At 44.9% G+C, this 26,608-nt stretch overlaps 1 protein-coding gene across 2 annotated transcripts; it reads left to right on the top strand.

The window, feature by feature from the left end:
• Nucleotides 1–592: 592 nt before the first annotated feature.
• On the top strand, nt 593–26,560 carry LOC144142911 (F-box only protein 3-like). 2 transcript variants are annotated; one of them, XM_077674750.1, is made up of 12 exons: nt 593–752; nt 4,248–4,337; nt 4,808–4,962; nt 7,969–8,083; nt 9,245–9,326; nt 11,124–11,295; nt 15,613–15,697; nt 17,459–17,581; nt 18,926–19,041; nt 19,292–19,405; nt 20,635–20,681; nt 24,404–26,560. In XM_077674750.1, the coding sequence occupies exons 1-12, from the start codon at nt 643–645 to the stop codon at nt 24,410–24,412; spliced, it is 1,218 nt and encodes a 405-aa protein (XP_077530876.1). In that variant the 5' UTR covers nt 593–642; the 3' UTR covers nt 24,413–26,560. The 2 variants fall into 2 exon arrangements, with proteins under 2 accessions (XP_077530876.1, XP_077530875.1); XM_077674749.1 differs by lacking the exon at nt 20,635–20,681.
• The last annotated feature ends 48 nt before the right edge of the window (nt 26,561–26,608 follow it).

Raw genomic sequence — 26,608 nt, 5'->3', positions numbered from 1 at the left:
AACGAAAGTCAGGACGGGCCAGCGGGCCAGCGTTATTAGATAGACGGCCTTGAGCCACATTTTTGTTTTGGGGTTTTTTTTTTTTTTTTGTCAGCTCCGGTCTGCAGCCTTGGCGTTACCTTGCTAATCTTGCTTCACACATGCGGGCGTACAAATGCGGCTTGCTGGAGTGCTTATAATTAAACTTTTAGCCAACTGTACGACAGTTTGTGATCATCAAAAATGAATATGGTATCATAGTTTCGCAGTGTCCAGCCTTTGTCAAACAAAGTTTGTACAGTGGATCCAGCATGTTGTTCTACATCAAATTTTCACTATTTTTGGCAATGGTGTTCGGCTGCTCGCTCAGTGCAATGATCCCAATTAAACCGTCGTGACTTAATTAATAATCGAAGCAAACATATCATGGACACTAGCAAAAAAACGACCGTAGATCCAACCAGCATGTAAAAATTGAGCAGCTGTGTAAAAGGCTTGAAACTCTTCCATAATTTATTAAAAAATTGGTCGCAAATAAACAGCAAACAATCGTAGTTTCCTGCAAAATGTATCGGCTGTCGGATCAAATTTATCGCGTCATCTGTGCGATGTTGCGCTTTATCACCGCAAGGGGGACTTTGTCGCCCTGCTGGACCCGCAATCATGGAGGTCGTGGGACTTCGCAAGTGTCCAAATCGGATCAGCCTAGACGACATGCCGAGCGAAATCCTGATAAACATATGCTCATATCTCGACTACCACGACCTAATCCGGTACGGACATTCGCATAATCGCTTGGCCGCCCGAGTCTCAGTCACCGTTAACGAATGCCTACGAGGCGTCTGCTATCGTGTCCGTTTTGAAGCATCTTTTCGCATTCAAATGTATGGGCCTTGTGACTAGACGAGCGGTTTCGGCATTGATTTAAGCATCCCGTTACAACACTTGTTCTTCGCCAGTCTGCGCTGTGGTTAAATGGTCTTAATTTTAAACTTTTTTTCTAGCTAGCTACCGCGAAATGCGTAGCGTACACCGAGGCTGTGTTTTGTTGGTAAACATGGCACGAAAACGTTTGCCGTTGCTTGAGAACACGTCCTTCTAGGGGTAGTTAATGCGTTTCTTGGGAAATGTGACCTTAAGCTTCGGTGACTCTGTAATGCTTGTCTTTATGATTTATAGATTAGTACTTAAAGCACAAATTTGAGCATCGCCAGGCGATAGCGCGCCAGGCTCGGCGACTGATCGGGGAATTAATTTTTTGAGAACGTATTAAAAATGAATGCGTCGCACCTGCACGCTAGCTAAGAACTCTTGTTTGGTCGAAGTGTTACCTGCGTGAAACAAAAGCGCATTGTAAATTTTCTTTTTCAGCAAAAAATAGCGCTGTTTAGTTTAATGTTGTTACTTTCTCTGAAAGTTTGAATCTAAATTATATAAAATCCCGCTGCTTTTGAACGAAAAAAGAAAAATTGATTCAGTCCAAAATCGGCTGACATGTTTGCTGACGCAAGCATGTACTCTAATAATATGTGTTGAGGTTTATGGCAAATAATGAGTTCAAGCATTTTGTTAATTAAGGGCCAAGAGCAGATTGCCATCTACTTAGTAATGATGCTTGTTGCTAGACTTGCATCGGCAGAACTCCTGTAACGAATTCTATTGCATATCTATTGTTGAGGTTAAATTGTACAAGGAATGCAGCTTTCTTTTTTGTAATGTGCAGCAGTAATGTGTAATGTTATCAAAAAAAAAAGTTTAGGCTTTAATATTGCTGATTGGGTGCAGAAGCTTGGCATTGTCTAGTTGATTCGCAAACTATAACTTGATCAATTGTATACGAATAGCAAATTCTATCTTTTTGTTGAAGATATGCTATGTGTAGTTGTTAAGCCACTATCATGGAATGAAATCGCTGCTTTAGCAAAGACAACGAAAAGCTGTAGCCTTAAAACAATGTTGTTGTGACCGAGATTAGTGAAACTGCGCTACACTAAAGTGAGCTTTCTTGTAAATGAAAAAAAAAAACGGTTTTTAAGATACCTCTTGGCACATTTAAATACATTCTCAATATTTTCAACAAATTTTACTTTGTCAGTAAGCTTCTGTACATTTTTGATCAATTTTTTATACCGTAATACGTGCTTTAATGTAATTAATGCTTGATATAGTCTCAAAGAGCCGAGTTATGTCTGGCTGTACCTTTTCACATATGAATCTCCTTAAGCCATTCACATTTATGCTTCGTTTAGTGTACACCACTTTTAGCAACAAAGCTCTGAGAACACAAGAAAGGCCGTTTGAGAGAACATCATGAAAAAAACAAAACGTCACATTTCCTGGCAAAAAATAGGACAGAGTACTCTTGCCAACAATCACACTATCACAGGGCTTGTTGACAGACATGGCAGGTGCTGATAACGGATACGTAAGAAAGTAGTATTATCATCACTTGTGGGTTAAAGCGTTATCTCTGCCGTTGTAGCTTAATTTCTGTAACAGCAATAACTACGTAGCATTTACTTCCGAGATTGACCTGTGAGAGGTCTTCCAATGAGCAGGTTGAAAACCTTGCACAGGAGGCGCTCGGAGTTTTAATCACCGCAACTTGCAATTCTCAGTTCTGCCACTCAAGTTTGGTTATCGTGCAGCTTTTTACGAGCGCAGTAATGCTATTGCATGTTGATGCGGTAAGATAGGCAGGCTTATCGGGGAAGTGAAGCCTTAGAGGCATCGCTTGTTAAAAGTGATCGCCAGGTGTTAGCTTCCTTCTGAACTGTATGTGCAGCACCAGATTCATTGAATATGGTTTAACAAGGGAGGCATTTTTCAGTGTACTGGAAGATGCTTTCTTCATCTCTCAATGCAGACCTAAGTAAGTAACGCACAGAAGACAGTGCAGTCTAGGGAAGTGATCAGTATGATTTGAACGCCGGCAATGTCCTCTGCATTCTTCCCGAACAATGTATTCTGTTTTATTTTTTATTTTTATTTTGTTTATTTAGTATTTTATTTATTTGTTTGTTATTTTAGTTTTATTTTTTCCTGAGAGCAGTTGTAAGGACACCTGGTAGAACCCGGAAAAAGTGTGAAACCGCAGTTCACTTGGGGTTATTGTGCGTAAGTTATAGTTGGCGCACTTACTGAAGCTTTGGTAAAAGGTTTGAGACCTCTCTGAACCGTCTGTGCTTGTAAAAAACGCAGCCTGTTCCTGTTTATAAGGGATCTGTAGATTAAATAGATTATGATGACGGGTGATTGGTGCGTTAATAGGTGTTTAAACGCTCACTTGCCTCCTGAGTCCACTCTTTACGGACGGTGCCATTGTCCCTCTCGGAGGGAGGGAGGTAATCTCTCCATTTCGTTGTACAAGTTCGTAAGAGAAATGGGGCATGCTATTATTAGTCTACTGCCCGCTTGCCCGTTATTCGTTGTGACGTATTATTTGCGGGTGACATGTTTTTCCAGACGTTGCGCCTTACGGTAAAATGTTGGAACATTTTAGAAAGTAAGGAGTGAACTCTTCTGATACTGTCTGAGGACTGTTCGGAGGCATTTGTGGGCCAGTATGAAAGTTGCCTGTTTACAGGACGTACTTGTACTTGAAAAAAAAAGTCGCGCTGCTGGTGAGGTTGAATGTAGGATACATGCTGGGTGGTGCGGAAACAGAGACAGGTACCCGCCGCGGTGGCTCAGTGGCTAAGGCGTTGCGCTGCTGAGCACGAGGTCGCGGGTTCGATTCCCGGCTGCGGCGGCCGCTTTTCTGATGGAGGCAAAAAGGAAAAACGCCCGTGTGTTTGAGATTTCGGCGCACGTTAAAGATCCCCAGGTGGTCAAAATTAATCCGGAGCCCTCCACTACGGCGCACCTCATTGCCTGCGTTGCGTTGTCGCGTTAAACCCTAAAATCAATCAATCAATCCTTCAAGTAAAGAAGAACGCAAGCCTGTTTTGCCGAATTAACTTTGTTCTGTTGTAATTTCATTATCTAATGTTCCAGTCTGTTTAGTTTGAAATGCCACAAGGAGACGGGTAATGATTAGCTCGCTTATAGTGGGTTTAAAGCCTAGAACAATGCGTTTTTTATCTAGGATTGTTGCACGAGCCGATGTATTAGAGCCAATTTTTACCCCTACGGTTACAGCAAATGTCGGGTATAATGAACTAATCTATTGCCCCAATACTACTTTGTTATATTGTAGTTCGACTGCAATTGAATTGACGTTTGTGTCCCGAAAGTGTTGTTCCTTTGTATTCTTTTTGCCCATTCAGATGCAGCCGTGTGAGCCGACGGCTGCGGGACGTCTGTGCCCACGACCCCCACTGGCGCGGCCTCTGCTGGAAGTACTGGGTGGAGACCGAGTGAGAGCACTCTTTTGTTGTGGATCTGTTTCTTTTTCTTTTGTTTTGTTCTAGAGGCTGCCATTATAGACCTACTCAACTCAAGAAGAGAACAGCCTGTTTAGTGTCAGAAGCAAGCACAGTGTGTTGTCTTCAGTGAAGCTACACAAAGCGCTCCAGACACTCGTTAGTGATGCTTGACACTACATATTTCATTTTGCTTCACGACAGAAAAGTGTTTTCTTTTTCATGTTTTCTTTTCTGCCAAATGTGCGTAATTATGCAGTGTGTGTTCAGCGAGTCTGTACCAGTGTGGAGTTCTTCTTTTGACCATTTGTTCGTATGTTTGATCCAGTGGTTTAATTGCATGTCTATGTGTGCCTTTTCTGACGGCTGGTGACACTAACAACATTGTTGTGATGACAAAAACACGGGAAAAGGGTGCCACCAGTACACGAGAAGATACAGTATGCCACGTGCCCGCTGTGCAGGCTTCCGGAGGGAGCGACGTGGCGCAGCCACTTCCAGGCGCTGTACCGCGACCTGCAACGCTACGTGCACTGCTACGCAGCCATGAAGCTGGCCTGGCAGAAGATACGTGCCTTCATGCAGCAGCACTGCCCCGTCATCGCACAGTCCATCAAGCGTACGTGGCTCGTTTATGGCGTAGTTTAGGATTACGGGTAAAATGTTCTGTTGGATCAATTCTATGCATTCTTTTCACAAATGAGGGCGGTTTCGTATCTTTTAGGTTAGTTTCATTAACGTTCCTCATTGCATCGCAAGTGCCCGCCCTGTGCCTGTCTCGGAATGGAATATCGCACTTTGACTCACCTGTTCAAATTTGTAAAATATTCTAAGCATGCCTTGACCTCCTGGCAGAATGGATGGTGGCTGCTGTGTGCTGATCCGGCCATCATTTTCAGAGCTTTTCTGTGTTTTCGGAAAAAAATTGTGGACCGGTGTACACACCAGATTGACAACTGCACTTCTCATTATTCTTTGGTGCTGGTTTGTATTATTGCTTCTATGCCTGTTGCCAATACTCCCCCCTCCCCCGTGATCTCGCTGTCAACATGAAAAAAATCATCATTGCAACCTTCATCAATGCATAGAATTTGAAAGAAGTTAAGATGTAAACTATCATTATTGCTGCCATTTTCTTCGTTGACACACAGCTGGCATCATTGCATAGCTTTCACTGCCCATATCACGTATACAATTTCATCGTTTTTTTTTGTGTGTGTTACTGGAACTGTGCAGGGTGTAGAATTTTCCTTGTCAGTTGTGCCCACATAGCAGTATGTGATAATGAAAAGACCGGATTGGTAATGTCGTCTTACCGTTGAGGTGTGGGTATATACATGTTCACGCACGCATACATTCCCGTGATGTATAAACAACTCTCTTCCTTACTTTCCTCGAAATGCAAGGAAACCAAAGCCTAATTCAAGGTCGATTGCACATTAGTATGAAACTTTATGTCCTAAGATCTCCAGGCGGTCTAAATTAATTCCCGCCCTTCTGCACAACACGCACCAGCTCAGTCCATGTACGAAATATTAACCTCATTGTTTTAAGTGCAGAGCACTTTAGGGGCTCGCCTTGTCGTCTTAGCTCGCTCACTGGACCCAAATAGAGCCACACGGCGTTCCGTCGTAGCGGCTGTCATCGCGGCGTAACCCAGAGGCTTCGAAAGCATAGCGTTCGAAACTCATGAACCGCTGGCGCTTGTCATGCATCTCCCCGTTGTTTAGCGGAAAGAAAACGGTAGGTACATTTGAGGCAAGCTATACGTAATTAACCAGCAGTGCCCGCATTCATTTAGTTAGGAATGCTTGTTGGGTTGTTTTTTACGAGAGGAAACGAAAAAATGGCCATGCGGACCCACCAGCTCATTTCCCGCAACAGGACCTATGATGTCATTCGAGCCAGCTCTGCGATTGGCGGAGGCCGGCACAAGCAGACGCAAATTAGGTAGAGCTTAGAAGCTAGCCGAACGAGCGATTTGCGCTTAAATTTAGGGCACATTCTTTACAATGCAATAAGAATGGTGGGACAAACTGTGGAAGTTACGAAAGCACATGTAAACATACAAGTACTGATGCGTACTGCTGTTGGTACTGCGCGCACTGTGCTTGGTTTAGCTGCACAGCACTGCGGGGCTTGGGGTTGTCTCGGGCGACACTGGCCGATTGACGCAAGCAACGGTGTCTTACGTGACCATATTTGTCGAGCAAGCACTGTTTGAGGGAACGATTATTTTCTCACAGAACAAAAACAAGCCAGGTTTAAATACGGTCAAAAACAAACCAGAAGCTTGCCACACTATGGTGACGCCATCTAGGTTCAGGTAACGTAAAGAAACGCGGGAACGCCACCGTAGGGTACCTGGAGGCCAGCACCGCCGTACAGGGTGGAGACACCCTTTGAACGGTCCCGTGCCGCCGCAATTGGGCCAACGTGCTCAACGCGTTGTTCTTTTTGTTTCCCACGAGACCTAGCAACGCGAAACAGATAAGATGATTGAAACTTCGCCAGTAGACCACGTTGCGGCGATAATTTTAGCGTGGTTTTGACACAATGACTTGCTTCGGCGGCGAGCGTGCGACCCAAAATGGCAGCGCTGGCGTATACATGTCTCTACCCTGTACGACGGACGCGTTTATTAAGGTATTCTAGGCTGCAGAGCGGTCGGTTCCTGTGATGTCATTGCAGACCCCGAAAACAAACGATATAGCGAGAAAATCAAAATTTTAACTTAAATTGATTAATTTCTCAGTGAATAAAGCATCGTTTGTATCCGGACAAGCGCTGGGGGCACTATAAAACACGAAATCTTTCGAATAAAAACTTATAGTAGTGTAAGTGCAGATTACAAAGGGGCGACCAACGCGGTAGAATTTGAAGCGCCTTCTCTGACAACCGCAGCCAGTGCACGAACGAAGAAGCGAGCGGCGGCGAAAGATGCGGCGAACTCGAAACTAAAGCGTGGCAAACTGTTCGCATGGCGACGCAGTGAAACATCCCCCTCGCGAGGGGCACGATCAAATGCAGAGCATTTCCGGGGGCGCACGACGTTAAGTAGTTTGCGTTACGTTAATGTTGTTGCACTTGTGGCAACTGCTGACGAGAGAGCGCTTGTCAGCAGTAAAATTGGCAGCCTCGGCGCACGTTGAGTCCGAGAGAGGGGAGAGAGTGTCCTTGAAATGTGCCTGGGCGCGCTATCGAATGTTGATCGCGCCGATAGCGAAACGTCTGAGCCGGGCATGTCGAGGCGAGCGATGCGGACTACTACGGACGCCTAGAACGGGTGACATCGTGAGTTAAAGAAATGCTCTTCATTTAAAAAGTGGCAGTGCAACGGCGCCATGTGCAGGAGGAATAGTGAGCACAAAAAGAACAGAACTCCCGCTGGCGCAGTTTCAGGCAGGGGGTGCGCGAGCACTGCGAAGGCGGGAAATTTGAATTGCATTGGGTGGTAGCAGTGAGCAGATAACAGCGCTACAGCCTATTATGGTGAATCGCTGCTCTGCACTTCCAACAGCTTTCACATTGAGTGGAACGGCTTTAATTTTCTTTTCCGTCAGAAGAAGGGGGTGTAAACATTCACGGGATGTGAAACAATATGCCCTGATTCTGGACTGCACAGCCGGGACCACAGAAGAGCAGCTGGATGCAGCGGAGCGAAAACTGGGTGTCCGCTTTCCTGAGGACCTGCGTTGCTGTTACCGGATCCACAACGGCCAGCGACTAGCCTCGCCGGGGTAAGGAGGAGCAGGCGGTTGCCATCTCACTTGCTTGTCCGCTTATTTTGCCTTATTCTGTTCAATGTTGGTGAGTTCTCCGAAACGTGCTGACCAGAGAAAGTTGCTCTAAAGTATGTTGAGTACTGAGAGTACTTTTTCCCATAAGCTCTGATCGAGAACATTGTACCTCGAAATATCACGTTACGTTAGGCTTGACACCTTATGTTTAGGCTTATTTTTCATTATTCCGTTCGATGTTGGTAAGTTGTTTGAAACGTGCTGACGAGGGAAAGGTGCTCTGAAGTATATTGAGTTAGTACTGCGATCACTTTTTCCAGTAAGCTCCAATCGAGAACATTACACCTGAAAACATCACGTTAGGTTCGACATCTTATGTTTAGGCCTAATGTTGTGTCACCTTGTCGCTATTTACACGGGACTAACAATTCGCAGCCAATAAAGAAGCACTAGCATCTGTAATACTCGCATCACACGTCAAAACAATGTTTTTTAAACTGAATGTGGTTAGCTGTTAATGACATTTGGTTTGGCCACGCTGGTCAACTCAGTGAAATGAATGTCATTTGATAGTGATAGCATTGACAATTAGCAAACTTAGAATTGCACGATGATAATGTAAACACTTTCATAATGTTTTTATACCCTTTAATGGTCTGAAAAGAAAACAAATAAACTTTTTTCTTGTTCTCATTGACATCGGTAAGTAGGCATCACAAGCCGAGGCAAATAAGCAACAAATCCCTATTTGGGTAATGGCAACGTGGCGGAGCTTTGCAAAGGTGTTTTCCTTCTTTTCTATGCAAAGCAGCATTTGGGGTGTACATATGGACCTACAGGTTTTAGACACAGAGCTCTTGGTGTGCTAATAAACTTCCTTGTTTAGCGACATTCGGCTCAAAAGCTAATGCAAATGTGTTCCTCAAACTCATTTGATCCCCAAATGCCATCTGCATCAAATGTTCGGCATTCACGTGTACCGCCAAAGTGGATGTCACAAACATTTAATGTCATTCACTCTAAATGTTATTAGATTTGCCGTGTGATGGGGACATAAGTTGTTGCTGCTTTTAAGCATGTTAACGTGAATGTGCTACACCTGCTCACCTGCGGGCAAGTCTTGACAAAAATCTCGATTCGCTCAATTCCCCACTGTGGCAGGTTGATGGGCAGTATGAGCATCCCCACCCACTACCGGTCAGAGTCGCTGTTAGACCTGGAGACAGCCATTGCGGGCTTGCAGGTGAGTGAGACAATGAGTCACTTGTTGCAGCATTTGGCTGTGTAGTCTCGTTCAGCTGCCCTGCTGAACCTGTCAAGGATGTACTTGTTCGTGCAGAAATGTCCAGTGATATTCTATCCCAGAAGTGTTCGTTGCTGCTGCTGCTGTTCGGCTTGCAGGGATACCACAGTCCCTCAACACTATAGTCGCATGTGGTTACTTGTTCTTGATTGATTGATTGTGGGGTTTAACGCGCCGACGCAACGCAGGCGATGAGGCGCGCCGTAGTGGAGGGCTCCGGATTAATTTTGACCACCTGGGGATCTTTAACGTGCGCCGAAATCTCGTACACACGGGCGTTTTTGCTTTTCGCCTCCATCAGAAAAGCAGCCGCCGCGGCCGGGAATCGAACCCGCGACCTGGTTACTTGTTCTTCCTGTTTGTATAATTGTTATCACTGGTTGTCCATGTTCTGAATGGTGTGAAGACAGGTTTAGTTCAATGTGCTATAACTTTCTATAGGAAACTCTTGATGGGGTAAATGGATGGGGTAATTCCTCACTTTTCAAGCACAGTTTTAGTTCACTGTGCTATAATTTTTATCGGGAACTCTTGACGGGGTAAACAGATGGGGTGATTCCTCACTTTTCAAGCACAGTTTTAGTTCACTGTGCTATAAATTTTTATCGGGAACTCTTGACGGGGTAAACAGATGGGGTAATTCCTCACTTTTCAAGCACAGGTTGAGTTCACGTGCTGTAATTTTTTTAGGAAACTCTTGACGGGGTGAACGGATGAGGTAAATCCTCACTTTTCAATTTTAGGTTTAGTTCACTGTGCTATAAATTTTTATCGAAAACTTTTGACAGGGTAAACGGATGGGGTAATTCCTCACTTTTCGAGCACTTGTGACATGGCGATGTCAGTAGTGATGTGGAATGCAGGAGGTGTTGATTCCTGACAATATCACTTGGATCACTCTTTACATCCCAATGCTGAAAATATTCTCATCGTCCACATTTGCTCACTGGTAATCATAAACACGCGTTTCTTTCGTATGCCCTTTTAGCTAACTTGTGTAACATTCAAGTGAAACAATTTTGAAGACTTCATGTGGACTTTTCTGTGACCACATAAGCAAAGCAAGAACGTTCACTTGATCTCAGCTTGAGTAACTTGCACGTGCCGGTAATTTTGTATGGCATCTTTCTTTCACTTATAGTGGCCCTTGAGTTTGGCATCGGAGCAAGTTCAACTATGAAATGCGATGCCCATCCAGCCAGTGTTACAATACAATCTACATCAAAAGCAGTAGTCATTATAGTGATGCATTTTTATTTCCATTAGTGTAATTCCATCTTGGCGCTGTTCAAATGCAATGCACCAGGGCAAGGTCTCACAAACTGAAAGTGTCTGATGGTTAGAAACTTTTGGCCAAGTCAAACGTCCATAAGGTTCAGGTTTGGGCTAGTTAGTTGAACACAATCAGGACTGCAAGTAAAAGAAAACCTACAAAAAAACAGATAGATTGTGAATGCTGCATCCATCTATACTGCTATATTCTGTACATGTCTGATTTTGTGCTACAGTTATGACCAAACTTCCAGTTGGATGGCTAGATCCAGCGCCAAGAGCAGGACCATGCTGATTTTGTTGTTTGTGCCTTGGTGTCTCACTGGAAGCCTTACCAGCACATTTTGAACTGCATTGTGCTCTAGGTGTGCTCTAGGTGTGCCCCAAGGCAGTGTTCTACACCCCCTCTTTTCTTTTTTCCCCCCACTGTGCTTTTCCCTCCCCCTCGTCGCTGTGGCTGCCCAGAGCCGGGAGGGCCTTCAGGGCTGCATGCCGCTGACCTTCTGCCTACACTCGGGCCTGACCCAGTTCATAGCGCTGAGGGACTCGGACGGCCACGCCCCCGGCTGCGTCTTCTACCCGTCTCAGGACCTTACCTCGGGGGCCAGGGGCCACCCGCTGGATGCCTTCATCACCGGTGAGGAGGATGGTGTGATCCTTGGGAACGAAAAGGACGAGGAAGAGGAGGGGGATGCGCTCTCCCGGGTGGCAACTCGATTCCTGCACTCTTCCCGTTAAAGAGATGTGATGACAGGCAGTGTTGAGTCAAGCGAGGCCATTGACGGAGTAGAACAGAAGCGGAAAAAGAAGGAGCGAAGTAGCATGCGCTCGCACAAGGAAGCACGCTTCTTGCTGTTCATATTAACCTAATAGGCAGGTTTGGGAAAAATACCTCACAGTTGTACCCGGAGAGAGATATGGTCTACACCTGTTACAACGAACCCTCAAAGTCCGAAAAAAAATGTCCAGTGTATCCGAAGTATGCAGTATTCGAAACGCGGGGGTTTTTGGGGTGGTGTAGTATATGAGCGTAAAGTGAGAACTGTGACTGGTATTGCATATAAATACCAGAGACAATTTGTTCTTTCTAAACACCTTCAGCACCTCTGCATAGTGTTCGTGCGGGGGGAGCGAGGAAGAATCGCCCAACACTGTTTTCGAAGCTTAGCTCCGGCACTTTGAAAAGGTCTAGCACACGCAGTCAAATGTGTAGAGACGCACGCTAAGCTGAGCAAAGAAAGCAAGAATACAACTAAGAGCAATTACTAACCAGCTATGAAAACCACTAATGCCAGCAGAATTAGCCAGGCTTTTTCAAGCCCTTCGTGACGAGGCAGGAGGCTTACCCGAAACCAATCGTCGAACAATTCGGATCGCTGCCTGACGGTCTTCAAGGCAGCTCGCGCACTTTTTGATGGTCCCATTCTAGTCAGTAAAACAGCTGATACGAAATAATCTGATGAAAGACGGCTGTGAAACAGAAACCAGACCAGTTGGACTCTGCACAGCCAGTGTCAGATTGCACACAATGAACAAGAGCCCTGCTTGAGGCATTTCTTACCCTTTTCATCGAAAGGAACGAGAACAGTGCATGCTTGGGAATAATAAATGCCAAACTTTACTGAGCCTGAGTCATTTATTACATAAAAAACTGTGATGACGGTGGACTCGACCTCCGGGTGCGCCACTTAGCCTATTGGGAAGTGCTGTTCTTCAATCTCACCAAAGGCACATTTTTCGTGAGCGTCCTTGCTCTTGACGGTCGAGCGGACCATCTGCTTAAGGGGGGACGTGGCTTTCAAAATCAACTTTTTTATTTCTGAGTGGATTTTGATGAAAATTGGCACAGCAACTGGAAATGCTTCTGTGATAACACCATAAAAATTTCAAGATAATATTTTGATAACTTTTTTATTTATTAAATTTTCTTTCTGTTCCGCTTGTACCGAGCTTGAGCGACTTATAAAACACGATAGAAAACTTGTTCGAAGTGCTTTGCCTTCATAAAACACGATAGAAAACTTGTTCGAAGTGCTTTGCCTTCCCAAATGAATGGGCGAGGTCGTGACAGTTTTAGAATTTTTTTTTTTACAAAACAATATTTTTTAGTTTTCATTTTTTTAGAGGTTAATGTGCAACAGGCATGTCGACTGTGAACGACTATTTCAATAAAAAAGTCACAAAAAACAAATCTGGAAAACCAAAAGTGTCACGACCTGAACTATTCATCAAGGAATGTAATGCAAGAAACGGAATCAAAATAGACCCAGTGGTCACAAAGAAATCCCTGGTACAAGCGACATAGGTGGCAAAAAAAACTGTTTTGAGAAAACGGCTTCCGAAGTTGCAACATAGGTTTCACTTATCAAAAGTCGCCACAGTTGCAGCCTTTCATGTCGTTTTGAACATGGGGCTTCTGGAAGGCCTTGCCTTGAAATTGGAGTGCCTTTTACAGCCTTTCTCTTTCCAGAAAACATCATTTTCAGCTCCTCTGTGAAGAGTACATACCCCCTTTGCAAACCAAACGGAGGGGAAGATGGGTTTCAATGGGCTTTCAATGCAAAGTAGGTTAGCTGGTTGGCTGTATAGCACTGGACAACCTCCTTTTGCAGTGTTGTCACCATGGCAACAAGTTAAGCATTTTTTTTCCTTAAATTTGAACATTTTTGGCTTTTTTTATGTTTTATCTTGCCTGGCACAGTAACTTAGTACTCATACGTGCAGGTGTTCATTGCCAAAAGTTTGCATACCACAAGGATGAAAATGAGCTACTTTGAAGCTTGGTAGAGTATTCTGCATAACTCACAACTTCAATGCAAGAGCATATTTTTTTTTACTACTTTTGACATTCAAGGCATCCAATATTTCTCGCAGCACAGCCAGTATGCCCTAAGCAATGGCATCAATAATTTCCCTTAAAAAATCGCTGTTAAATGCTGCCACAGTAACGTACATTTTTAACGCAGAGAGCATATTTTTATTCCTATATTACTAACTCAAACCCGTTTGCATGAAAATTACAAGTGCACGGGAAACGTAGCGCAAGAAAGGCGATATGGCTCGCCCGCATCGCAGCGCACGCTTACCGCGACATATCGAACTTTGATTATACCTGATATGGCTGGTCAGGTCGCTTTTAAGATTAAATCTAACGTCGCAGGCATTAATTACAACTACTGGCGTTCAATCGTAACGGGTTGCCCAGTCATGTGATGCTCCAGTGCGCGTCGGCTATGCCGTGCGCGCCGCAGCGTTTGATGCGTCGACCGTTTCTTTCTCAAGGCTAGCGAGCCCACAGTCAAAACACAGCAATAACTAAGCGTGTAAACATCGCAAATCCGACTAAAAGTTCACTTCACGAACCGCTATCGCAAGCGCGCACACCGCGTCACCCTCCAAGGTCTGGCGACGGTAGAGTCACGCGCACCACGAAGCGTTCGATGACCTCCGCCTTTCGAGCCACACAACTTCCCGTAATTTGGCTCGTTATCTCTGGCATTCCCATCGCGATAACGTGCGTGTTGAATACCACAGATTGAACAGAAACTCGGCCGAGCGAAGCGGCGAAAATGAACTCAATCCGCTCGCTACGCAGCTCAGGCGGCCGCCATCTTGCGTTGCGCCCGCGACATCCAATCAGGAGGGTCGTCGTTCTGCGCCGGACCAATCGCGCTTCAGCATCAATTTCTAGCTTCGTTTGTGCGTCGTTTCTTTTCTGCCGTTTGTGCGTTTGTGAATGAACGAAGATACAAGAGACGAGCGGAACCGGAAAGACGATCGCTCGGCCGATCTAACCATATCAAAATGGCCGCGCCCGGTGGCACCGTTGCGGAGATAGAGCGCTCCGAAAATTGCCGTTTTTTCGCCCTTTTGCGCTGATAATTTGTCACCGCGCCTGACAAAAGTATTTTTTTATGCCACTTTGCGACGCTTTTCAGCGTAAAAACTTTGCAGACGCACAGAATAGGAAACATAGAAGCCGAATATGTGGGTTTCAAAAAAACGATGTTTTGGTCATTTTTCCGAAGTTGAAAGCCGCGTCCCCCCTTAAACAAACCCATACTTCTGGCGATGTTGGCGTGTTTTTCGCCATGTTCAATAGCGTTAATTATGCCTAGTTTATCCGACAGAGAAATCAGCCACCATGTCGCTGGTCGCACAAAAAAAAAGGCCACCGGCAGTGGCTTGTCTTGCTTGTGCGAACGGTGCCAACGACCAAGTCTATGCCGACAATGTTGCCAGACATAGTAGTTTCCTCGCCAAAATAAACAAAGAAAAAGCATATCGGGTGCCGGCACCGCAGAAGTCTGCTATTGGTATGAGTCAGAACAATTTTCGCCTGAAATTTAGTCTGTTATAGCCTGGTCAGTTATGAGCGGAGCGGAATGTGACCAAACAAACCGCAAAAACGGTCTGTTGTAACTGAAAGTTTGTTGTTGCTGGATCCAGTGTAACGGGCGTAGACTGTGCATGATATTCCATGAAAAATGTGCCTATGATGCAGGTGAAAAGCATTGGTACAAAAATGTATTTCAGATACACATGCTTCTGAGCTGTATCTCTTCAAAACATTAACTCTAATTTCACCGTGACTACACTGCATATGCAAGTTGAGGAAAAAATTTCTTCTATTCATTGACAAGCAGATGTATTGCCTGCACTGTCTTGCTTGAATTTTGTTATTTTATTTCATGTGCATCATTCTTTTATCTATAGTAAATGAAAACAGCAGCTTTGGGAGCTTATTGTACAGGCCTTTGCTTTATGTGTGTTATTGAGGCTGTCCGGCAGTTGAAGGTTACCTTTTTCAGAATGCCTGACTTGTAGGCACCCCAGTTATTTTGCTTCTAAATTTACAAGGGAATGGTAAAAAGGCAAGCAGCAGTCATTGGGGGGCCTTTGGTGTGTCCTTTTGCCTTGACGTTGTCTCAGTGTGGCTTGTTTTCTTTCGCAGCCCGGTCGTTCCTCGAGTGGTTCAAAGGGTATGCTGACATGCTGGAGAACGACGAATTCGTCGTGCTGGACAACCAGCCATACAGGTACGCAAGTGTCGTGACATAAGCAGAAGCAAAAAGCTAGCCATTGCGGGCACATGTTCATTAATTTTTGTCAACGAGTATGCGTACTGGTTTAATACCTCTGTTACATGACAGATCTAATGACATTTAGAGCAAATGTCGTTCGCTCTAAATGTCATTAACTCGACGCTACACGAGAATACCGAATGGCGTTTGAGGTGAATGAGATTTAGCGGCTAACTGAGGTACGGGAGTTCATTCAGCAGTCAAATGAGTAGCCTCGACAGCAGTGGCATGTCACTTGAGAAGAAAGTCCAGCAATAAACCAAAGTATACTATTTCTAAAAACTGTTAGTAAATTTATATTTCACCCTTCATGTTGTTATTAAAATAAAGACAAACAAGTACTAACAAAAAAAGAAAATCTCGTCCCTAATGCGGATTTTTTGTGGACTTGTCTCGGCTTGTGACGTCTACTGATGTCCCCTAAACTGGTGATTGTCTTATTTTTATGTTAAAGAATAATCTTTTGTTATGTTTTAAAAAGATGTTATGTATGAAAACATTCTCGATGCGCTTTAAATATAATTATATGCGGTTTTGCGAGCTCGCTAATCATCACCGCTTTCACTCTCAAATGACATTTGTTTCTCCGTGTAGACCCACACAGCCAAACCGAATGTCATTAAGAGCTAATATCATTCACTTTGAATGACATTAGATCTGCCGCGCAATAGGGATATAAGTGTTCTTCAGTATACACCAGTTGCGAAACTCCGTTTCGGAATACAAGCCAGGCGAGCACCCCTGCTTCGTTTTGGCCAGGGGGCAAGTGTATTGGCACAGCACCCAGGGGACAGAAACTTAGCTCTGCTGAACTCAAAACTTACTAAATAAAACCTGCCTTTAAAGTTACGGAACAGTGAACTAGGAAATGTTTGCTTATGTTCCTGCGGTCTTTCTTATGGCAGCAGCCGCAAGCGCTTGAGTACCATACTTCAGCTTTCCGTCGACAGATGGCTGGCGAGTCAACTTGGTCCAAGAGCCACTAAATAAGCTACGCTTAAGAGTAACGACACTGGCGCGCAGCGGCAGCCATTCTGGTGCCTGAGTCCAGGGTGGCCAGCTTCATGCGCCCTATTGCTGCCGAAATTGGTCCAGGCGCCGCTTGGCAACCATGACAGCTGTGTTTACTTTTCAAGAATTATGAGACAGTGCGCGGGTGCGACAGGGCCAAGCTCGGTTATGCAGCGTTACAGCCACTAAATAAGCTACGCTTTTCAAATAGCGGTAGGTTACGCTAGGCCAGTTGTTGTTTTCCGGCGGGAAGCGAAGCAGGCGTTTTCCACCTTCTGGCCGGTTGAAACAGCTGAGTACAAAGCAGCACGGCATTGCTAGTCTGTGTGGGACTTAAACCTCACTCTCAACGTGTTGTACGGCCACACTGCGCTCCGAAAATCACGATTTATCGAAGAACGCATGCACATGGCAACACAGAGGTACCGAATGTCAGCGCCCATGGGTCTTCTGGGGTAAACAAATGTCACGTGACGTGGTTCAACCAATGGCCATTGTCAGCGGCATGCAACATAGACAGAAAAGAGAGCCGATACTCTGAAACCTGATCTAGTGGCTCTACTTGCCCCTGTTTGACCCCAGTGCAGGGGGCTGACCGCGGACCAGTTTTTGATGCGTGAGGCCTACGAGGAGTGCGACAACTGGTGGTATTGAGTGACTCTGTACTGGTTTTGCTCGTTCACATCTCTGTCTTCTTTTCGGAAGGTTCTACCACGAGCCAGGGTGCGAGATGACAACAGGCCACATCACCGTTTCCGTGGCAACCTGCTTCATGCCCGAGCTGAGCAGTGTGAACCCCCCGCACTTCTTCCACACGTACCGTATCACGTGAGTGCGTTCACTGGCAGCACGTGTCACTGGGGCGAGTGATTATGTTAAGGGCACAGGGTAAGCCCTATACTCCCAATGCATTTTTGGCCATTTTGAGGTACATTTTTCTCGGCATCTACTGAAGGTATCTGCATAATGCGTACACCAATTTCTTTCAAACTTTGGGCTCTTTTAACTTTACCAGAATTATTGAAATCAGATTAAAATTAAAATGTTTAATGATTTTTTTTGCGCCAGTGCCGAAGTTCTGGCTTAATTTACATATTCAAAATTCTGTAACGAAAAAAGTGCTACGTACATATTTTCAATTCTGGCCAGGGTTCAATCCGAATTATTTGGAAATGCTGGCTCCTGCGATGCTACCATCATTGAATGAAAGAACAGCGTCCAATGTTGCAATCTTGAGAGTGTGAAGCCCAAAAAAGACGTTTTTTGGTGCGCGGCTCCGAAGCACCATGCCTTGACTGAAAAATCAGCTATGCAATGGTTGCCAAATGATTTATTAATACAGCTGGCTCCAGTCTAGCATTTTGATCTGGAGCTGGGAGTTTTTTTATGGAAAAAATGACAATAAACACGGAACACATTCTAAAATGAGTTGCGGTCACTTACTACTTGCTTACAGAAACACTGTTTTTGAGCCAGAAATAAAACATTCTAAGTGTGGTTATGGAAAATGTGCATAAGGAGGTGAACTTCCCTAATTGCGAAAAAACGGAGAGTAACCTTTTTTCTAAATTTCACCTTACCCTGTGCCCTTAAATGCAAGCACCATCCTTCTGTGAGTCTGTAACCCGTTGGAAATTTCCTGGTTCGTGGGGGCTTGGGTTGTAATGTCGCAGAAAATTTAGAACACGCAAGAACCAATCTCAGCCGGCTTGAAACCTGAAGTGCTGTCACAATAAGTTATACACCATAAAACAGGTTGAGAGCAAGGTCGGATAAGTCGCTTTTTTATTAGTACGGTGGTAATGAAAATGAAGGTCAGAAGATTTTATTTTTGCTGGAACCGTGGAGGTGAGTTTTGCTACAGAGTACATGGGCAAGAATATATGCAGCAAGCTTCGACAGTCTTAGGAACACTTCATTGGCGCTATTTCATGACTCATCCGATGCAGCGGTCTGCAGAGGCTAGCTGTAAAGCGGAAAGCAGTTTCATGAGATTTCAAAACAAACGATTCGGTGCAATCAGCGACCCCGGAGTCAAACAAAAGAAGCCATAAAATTCAAGCTTTGAGTCGTGCACAATTTTAACTAGAACAGGATTGTTAAACTGTTCCCGAAAGTGTTGCAACACCCCCTAGGTACCGTACGTATAAATATACTTGTACTGCCTCTCAGGATGTCCATGTCGGAGGAGGCGTCGGAGCGAGAGAGCTGCCAATTGGAGACACGACACTGGATCATCACGGACGAGAACGGACTCGAAGAGCGGGTCGACGGCCGTGGCGTAGTCGGTGGGTGCTGCTGGTGCTCTTTTGTTGTCGAGAGCGGTGGGGAGATGGGACACTGTGATTTGCCGTTCGCATTGCTGAGATTCTGCGATTTCATCGCGTGCATTTGCTCATCTTATTCAGTGACCGGTTGTCGTTTTTGTGCTTATGCCGTCAGGGCCGGTGCTTGTAGTCGACGAAAGTCTTTATTGTATTTCTATCGTACCGTATCGTAAAAATTCCGTATTTCTGCCCTTCCCCTCGGTGGTTGCAGGGGAGTATCCGGTGATGTGTCCGGGTGCCTACTTCTCCTGGGTGAGCTGCACCAGCCTGAGCACCACCTACGGCAACATGAAGGGACACTTCATCATGCGGAACCTCCACACGGGTGGGTGACACGTAGTGGCGCCACTGTCTCTTATTCAGCCATAGTTTGATGAGGAAGCGCTGGTTGCTGGGTTAGGCCTAGTCTCGCCATTCAGTCGACATTGACTGTCCTTGGCGTCCGCACCTGTCGTGTAGTACCATATTTGCACGATTTTAACGCTCCCGCGATTGTCACGCGTAGGTAAGTTTACGTATAAAAATTTTAAACAAATTACTTCGTGCTGGTTCTTTCTCGAAGATTTTCGATTGGATTCTGGGGGGAGTCCGTGTCAGTGGCAATGCTGCTGGCCGCTTTGAAGCCGATTTCAACTTTGCGCCCGATTGCAACACGCACGCAAACTTGAGGGCTAATGTTAGCAAAAAACAATGCGCGTCAGAATCGTGTAACTACGGTAAGCAAAAGCGTGCGCTGTGTAACGCCTCCACGCTTCAAAGGCCTATGGAGCCTCTGGACGCGTCCAGCAAGTTGAAGCAAAATATGGGGGCAAAGACATGGGCAACTAAGCAAGCCAATTAAGGTTATAAATAGGTAATAACATGGTTAATTAGGCCGGATTGTGATGTGGGAAAATGTGGATCACAAAGCAAATTTGTGTGGGCGTCAATATAAGGGTTGCCGGTAAAATAGTCGCACCAGAAGGGGGAGAAGGATATATCGACAATGGACGTGAAAATAGCGGTGCGAAACTACAAATGTGCCAACCTGTCGAGCCAACATGCTCAAACAGGTGTGACACCTCGTTGAGAGTCATCGCACAATGTGAAACAAAGGAAACCTGCAACAAAGTAAATTTTGTCTCTGTCGTTAATGCATAACCAGGCGTTCAGCTTCAAGTCGTTTCAAAGAGACCATGTGAGTGCCATATGAATTTCTGCAGTTTTAAATGGAAGCCTTTTGGAACTACTACCATCATCTTTCACATGTTTTAAACCTATTATACAGCTCTAGTGCATTATAGTACCACTGGACTAGTAGAATTAAATGAGGATGTGCGAGAAAGAAGGTTTTTATATGGGCATGAGATTGAAGGTTGTGTGTTTCTCAAAACCAGTGTATTTGAAGTGTGTCTCAGTTTGTAAGTGTGCTTTCCGAGCAAGTAACGACAGTTAGAATATGGCACATTACTGGTGGCGGGCATACTGTTTGAATTCATGTACTGATGTTCCTGAGCGTACAGCTGTCTGTAGAGTAAACAATAAAAAATTCGGGCTATTGCATCTTTTCTGCAGGCCCTGTTCCAATGCTAGGAGAACAGACTATGCCACGTCTATGTCAGGCAAGCACATGCCCTACTCAAACAAACAGTTTTCCGGTTCCAAGTGCTGACTGCACCATTCACTTTCAGGCTGGTTAACAGGCGGTTCCGCCGAGTGTTCGGAAAACTTTTATTTCCTGCCGTATTATTGTATTGCTGGTGCCTTAATTATGGCGTGAATATGTACGTATGGGAGAATCGGCATTCCCAATAATCAGCAGATACCTATACCTTGTCGATGCTGTGTTGAACTTCTCCCTGACATTCTCTCGTGAAGTCAAAATGCAGCTTCATTCAGTTTGAAAAAACTAGCCTTCAGTAACTCACTCAGCTGCATTCCTGTTAAGAAAGATGTTTCTTTGAGTGAAAAAATACAAGAAATATTTTTAAAAATGAAGGAAGCTCACACTAATGCACACTTCACGACCATCACGAAAGTCCAACTCCACAATTGCAGCCGATTTCCTTCCTCTTCGCTGCTGCCGGAAAGATGCTTACTCCATCAATCTTACTGTGAGCCCCCCCCCCCTTTTTTTTTCCTCCTCCCAAAGTGGTAATCATTGGACATCACCTTGGAGGGGCCTACGCTATTACGTGTCTTTCTCGTTCCGAGCAAATGTTGCCATCTATACGGCAAACGCTGGAGTTTTTTTGGGCCAATCTCCCTAAGTGGGTATGCTTGGCTTGAGAAACGTGCACAGGGGACGCTGGGTGGTTGTGGCGGCGTATAACCGTTTCCTAGTCAGCACAGCCAAGCGACGTGTGGCGCCATCTAGGGGCATGTTTGAAGCATGTCCACGTGCATGTGACCCTCAATTTAATCGCGCAGAACCGCTTGGTCTCGTGACGTAGTGGTTCCGCTCCTGCGGAACAAACATCCTGACCCAGGTTCAAATCCCGTTACTGCTTTTTTTTTTTTTTTTTTTCCATTTTCAAGGGTTTGTCATATTTGAATATTTACATTTGTTATCATGTATATAATGCACTTATGACGTCTCTATGCATTATAAATGGGATTTGGGGTATTTTCGTTGCCTTTTGGTCAGTTTCAGCTACTGCTTCTTGAACGTTTTTCCGGGTTTTCTTCTGTTAGGTCAGTTTCGGCAATTTCTGTTGAATATTTTTCTACACCGTGGCTTTCAACCATTGCAGGTTCGTTTTGGCTGTTATTTCAGTTCGGGTGGTTTTGTATGTTTTAGGTACGTTTATGCTGTAATACAGTTAAACCTCGATATAACGAAGTCGTACTTGCGGGCGAGAATTTCGTTAAATCGAGAATTTCGTAAAATCGAGGTTTCGATTTTACAGTTAATTTAAACCAGTTATTCAGGTTTAAAAACCTTGCCCAACGCTCAGAAACAACTGATATGTAGTCACCTCTCCACTTAAAGCGGAATTTGTACTAAAACTGGCCGCGAAAATTGCATGAATTAAGAGCTTCAACACTTAGGCAATGGAATTCGGATAGCCGACAGTAGTTCGTGTTGTCGTAAAACCGGTGCTTTTTCCGCAACGCCTCATTAAATATGATAGCAGACTACGTTTCCACTTTTTCTTTTTTTTTTTTCATTTCGGTCACTACTAAACGCCGCTGTTAGTCAACTGAACCCGCATCCATGCCCCGTGAACTTCACCCCAGCGAGGTGCTGGTTCGAAGTTACACCTCTTTTCGTCCATTCAGTGGTAGGCTTAGGCCCGGCGTTGAGGGGTGCGGCGGGCCAACAGCGGAAGGGTGCTATAAAGCTTTCGAAAGACTTTTTTCATGCACAAAGGCTCTGCAGTATGGGCGCGTGATGCAACCACAACACTCGAGATAAAGCCATGATTGAGAGTTGAGCGGAGTAAACACGGACCGCTTCACTTTGTGGAGCAGCGCTTACGTGCTCCCGCTAAAGCGGAAAGCTTACATTAAATATCTTCTAGCCAACTTTGATTAAGCAATTACTTTTATGTCCGCTGAGCCCTAAAGAAACCGATTTCTCGGCATCGCAGCTGTCTAATGAACGCATTTTGACCACGTTCGGAGAGCAATTTATTGCCACCAGCACTCGATGTTCAAGCCGTAGTGAAGAAGTCCGTAAGCAGTGCTTGGCGTTTCTTGACCAGGGTGGGCTTTATGTGACGCTCGTATGCTGACAGATCTAACAAAGCTTGCTCTTAAGCATTCACGTGCGCCTGCCTGCCTCCGCAGAACGTCAATGGCATCTATCACTTCGGTGGCCGTCGGTTTCACCGAAACTTCCTCAGGCTCTTGTTCGGAACACTTTTCTTTCTCTTGGTGTGCGCATGCGGCTTACAAGACTCACCTAATGATGCACGAACAAAATATTTATGTGGTTATCAGCAAGCACAACCTCGAGCAGTAGCGCCGTGAGCAGCAAGGACGCGTAGAACAAAACACTTGAAGTAGGCTTCGGCAGCCTAAGCGTAGAGAGCACTGGCGTAGGCAACGATGGAGACGTCAAAATTGTGGCCGCACTATTTAACCGTCCATGACCGCTAGCGGTTTTTGAACAGCTTTCATCGCTTTTAATTGTTGTCAACCACATAATTCACCGCTTTTCTTCCATTTTAGCATTTTAAGAGTGAGTGTGAGTGCTGAATGTTTTCAATGTAGGCTCTGAGAGGCAAAATAAAACATGCCTTGACCGGAATTTCGTTCTTGCTTTCTCGCCATGACTTCATTAAATCGAAAGCGCCGCACGAAATTACTTCGTAAAATCGAGATAAAAATACATGGATTTAGCAAAATTTTGATAGAAAACTTGAAAAAATTCGTTATATCGCAAATTTCGTTAAATCGAGGTTCGTTATATCGAGGTTCAACTGTACAACCCCCATGAGCAAGCTCAGGTGACAGCTGGCTGTACTAACTAGGAAACGCATATACATGTCGTAGCGAGGCACGCACGCACGAGTGCTCGGCATTTTCTTGGTTTTGTTAACTGCCGGGTGGTCGCCGCGAGGCCCACTCTCACATGCGCGTGCTCAGCAATTTGTTGGTATTTTTAACTGCGGACACAAAAAATTTCAAATTTCGCATTGCAGTGATGGAATATGGGTAGGAGAAATGTAAGAGAGGCCAGCACTAATTAGCAGCGTGTTTACGGCTTGTTCGCATCCACGTGATGTGATCAAATGAAATTGGAGGCCTGACTGCAGTTACCCAGACATGTTTATTGGCGGTGGCCTAGGTCTCCAGCCACCAATCGCTGATTAAACAAGATTCTGTGACGCTGGAGAGAAATGATCAGAGAGTGGCCAGGAAGGTGCCACTATTTTATCTGTTTGCGATGAAACTGGCACCAACTATTATTGGGACAAAGCATTCTACTTAATCAACCAAACTTGTATTCTGTCATCACGGCCCCTTTAATGCCGCGGGACCATTCATTCAGTAGCATTCAAGGCTGGTTTTAAGTACATTAAGCGCTCGTAAATGTGACCCTGTTTGAACCACTGAGATACGGCCAAATTATGCAACCGATCAAGTAAACAAAGTCGGAATGCATAGCTGTATACCCGGATGGTGTTAGCAGTTAATAACTTCGGAGAATGGACGCAACAGTGAGCAATCGCATGCGATTCACGGATGTTGTTACTGGAGTGACGACACCTTTGCGAGTCTTTGGTATCTCACCTTATCTTATTTACCCAAATAGGTACATATTCAATTGCACAAAAGATCCAGTAACGAGCTTCAATTGACTCGTGTTTTCGTCGTGTCTCTGTCACGTTTGCAGGCGACATGACGGAAGTCCACTGCCCCGTGTTCCACATGAAGTGTCTACCGTACGTCACGGCGGCCGAACGGGAAGCCATCAAGCGTGACCGAGACGCTGTGAAGAAGGCGCAGTGAACGGTCACCGCTTTGCCTCCTCTGCCGCCACTTCTCTGCACTTTACCTACGTCGACGCCACACTAGAACCTTTTGCTGCAGTTCAAGCCAGTCGCCAAGCAATGCACAACGGCTCTGAAGAACTGTGTCCCCGTCTGAGTTTTGTGAAGCCCTTCGTTTGAAGTGACAGCAGTGGACAGACTGCAAGGCTCTAACGAAAGCTGTGAAAGTGATGCTAACCAAGCCGTGAAAGTGATGCCTACCTTATAACGCGGAACTGCTCTCGGTTTGTGAGGTACACGCACGTATTGGTGCGGTTTGCACGAAGCAGAGGGTTTCAGAAGACAGAAGAAAACGTTTTATTGTCGTCTACTTTTTGTTCTGGTGAGGCGATTCAGACAAAGGTGCTTTCGCATCATCTGCGTTCTGCGTTGCCAGCTGAAAATTGTAGTGTGCGAGGTCGTGCGCTGATTTGGACGTAGATGAGGTTGTTTCTTTGCCCGAAGTTTTGGTTTTTGGCGAGTGAGACGTTTGGTGAAAAACGACAGTGGGCGCAAACTTCAGGCAGGGTTAGATTCAGCGAAGTTGAGTCTGTCTCGATGAAATCTTTGGCTGGTGTTGGTCTGACTTCACTACTAGCATTGCGAATGGCACATGAAGCCATAACCCAAGTGGCTTGCGATAGACGGTAAGCCTACGATAGGGCATACGTTACAACAGCATCGATTTTGGTTCCATAAGGTTCGAGTAGAGTTTTCTTACTTTTAATTTCTTTGGTTCTTTTTTCGAACGATCTTCCAAAAAAAAAAAGTCGAATCCAGGAAGCAAGTTGTCCTGTCAGCTGCTGTAAGAGAGATACTCTCGTGTGGAAGCATGTTTGAAATTTATGCACACCATGTAAAACTAGGCTAAAGGATGTGCAATATACTAAACTATGAACCTGAGTTCTAGTCGCAGTATTTGTTTATTTATTGGTTGTTTGATGGTAGAAGGTAACGACATCAGTACGCGTGTCTAGGAGGGCTTGCTAGACAGGTGACCAGACAGTCGCTTTTGACAAAAAAACAAAATGGTGGCTGCAATTAAGGTTTGAGGTCTTGTAAAGTGTAATGTAGTTTGAAGGCAAGACATTATTCCCGCCAAAAATACGCGGTTAAAGGTAATGACGCTTAAGTTAAACCCTTCCTCTTTTGCTTGCATTTTCGGTGCTGTTGTGCTGAAGTTAAGCAAGACGAAAGCAAGGAAGTTTGAGTTTGAGCATCGCTAAATCATGAATTGCTGAAGCCATGCACTAAAGTTTACAGTAGTCAGAATTGATAGAGTGCAACACAACAAATGCGCCCCAAGCATTTTACGATAAATGTCCAGCCAACGTGTTTCAGTGAGGTCACAAAGTATTTCAATAGTGCTTTGTTAATGCGAACCAAGTTTTTGTAAAAACCACAATAGCCACCAAGTTTTGCCGTTTTAAGTTTTTTTCGCTTCGATAACACTTGCATTTCAAACAATCTTAGAGGCGCACTTATTTTGGTGTACAACTTCAACGTATCTTGACTGGAGCTGCTTTGACTCAAGCATTGTTGAATTTGTAACAATACATTTATGTTACCGTAGCAGGCAAGGTTTTTGCAACGAAGTCGTACAACACATTGCCTCGAGAATTGCAGTCCAAGTTGGTTTTCTTGTAATTGTGTTGTGTGTAGGCAGAAGAATGGCGTTAGAAATTACATTTATGGTTTTGAAGGTTTTCTTGTTAAGCCGTAGAAGCTTGCAGAGTGAAATGTTTGATAATGTATACTTACACACTTGTACCTGTCTCGGCACTTACACTGCTCGACAATGTAACATGCATCGACAGTGTTCACAAAAATCCAGTCGTTCTCACAAAGCAGCTTTATTCTGTACACACCAGAACATTTCTGAGGGTTTGGAGAAATCTTACGGAGGTTTTGGTCGCTAGAACCTTTTGCATCTCTGTATGTTGTATTTTTCGTAGAAAAAGCAACGACACTTTCAGACTTGGTCTGCCGAAAAACTTGCACCGCAGCTTGTTTTTGGTGCTTTTGAAAAAACATGCGCCCAGTTTTTATTATTACGAAGTAAAAAGAGT

This window comes from Haemaphysalis longicornis, unplaced genomic scaffold (assembly GCF_048455015.1).
Source record: "Haemaphysalis longicornis isolate Haplotype H1 unplaced genomic scaffold, Haemaphysalis longicornis Haplotype H1 scaffold_6, whole genome shotgun sequence".
In the NCBI taxonomy this organism is placed as follows: Eukaryota; Metazoa; Arthropoda; class Arachnida; order Ixodida; family Ixodidae; genus Haemaphysalis; species Haemaphysalis longicornis.
Note: the sequence above shows the minus strand (reverse complement) of the source record. Positions and strands in the feature narration are given on the sequence as shown.

Excerpts from the sequence above, each read along its gene's own strand:
- LOC144142911 (XM_077674749.1), top strand. The coding sequence starts at position 643 with ATGGAGGTCGTGGGACTTCGCAAGTGTCCAAATCGGATCAGCCTAGAC. Across the intron at positions 4,963-7,968 it reads CATCGCACAGTCCATCAAGC|CCGGGACCACAGAAGAGCAG; the intron begins GTACGTGGCTCG and ends TGGACTGCACAG. Across the intron at positions 11,296-15,612 it reads GCTGGATGCCTTCATCACCG|CCCGGTCGTTCCTCGAGTGG; the intron begins GTGAGGAGGATG and ends TTTCTTTCGCAG.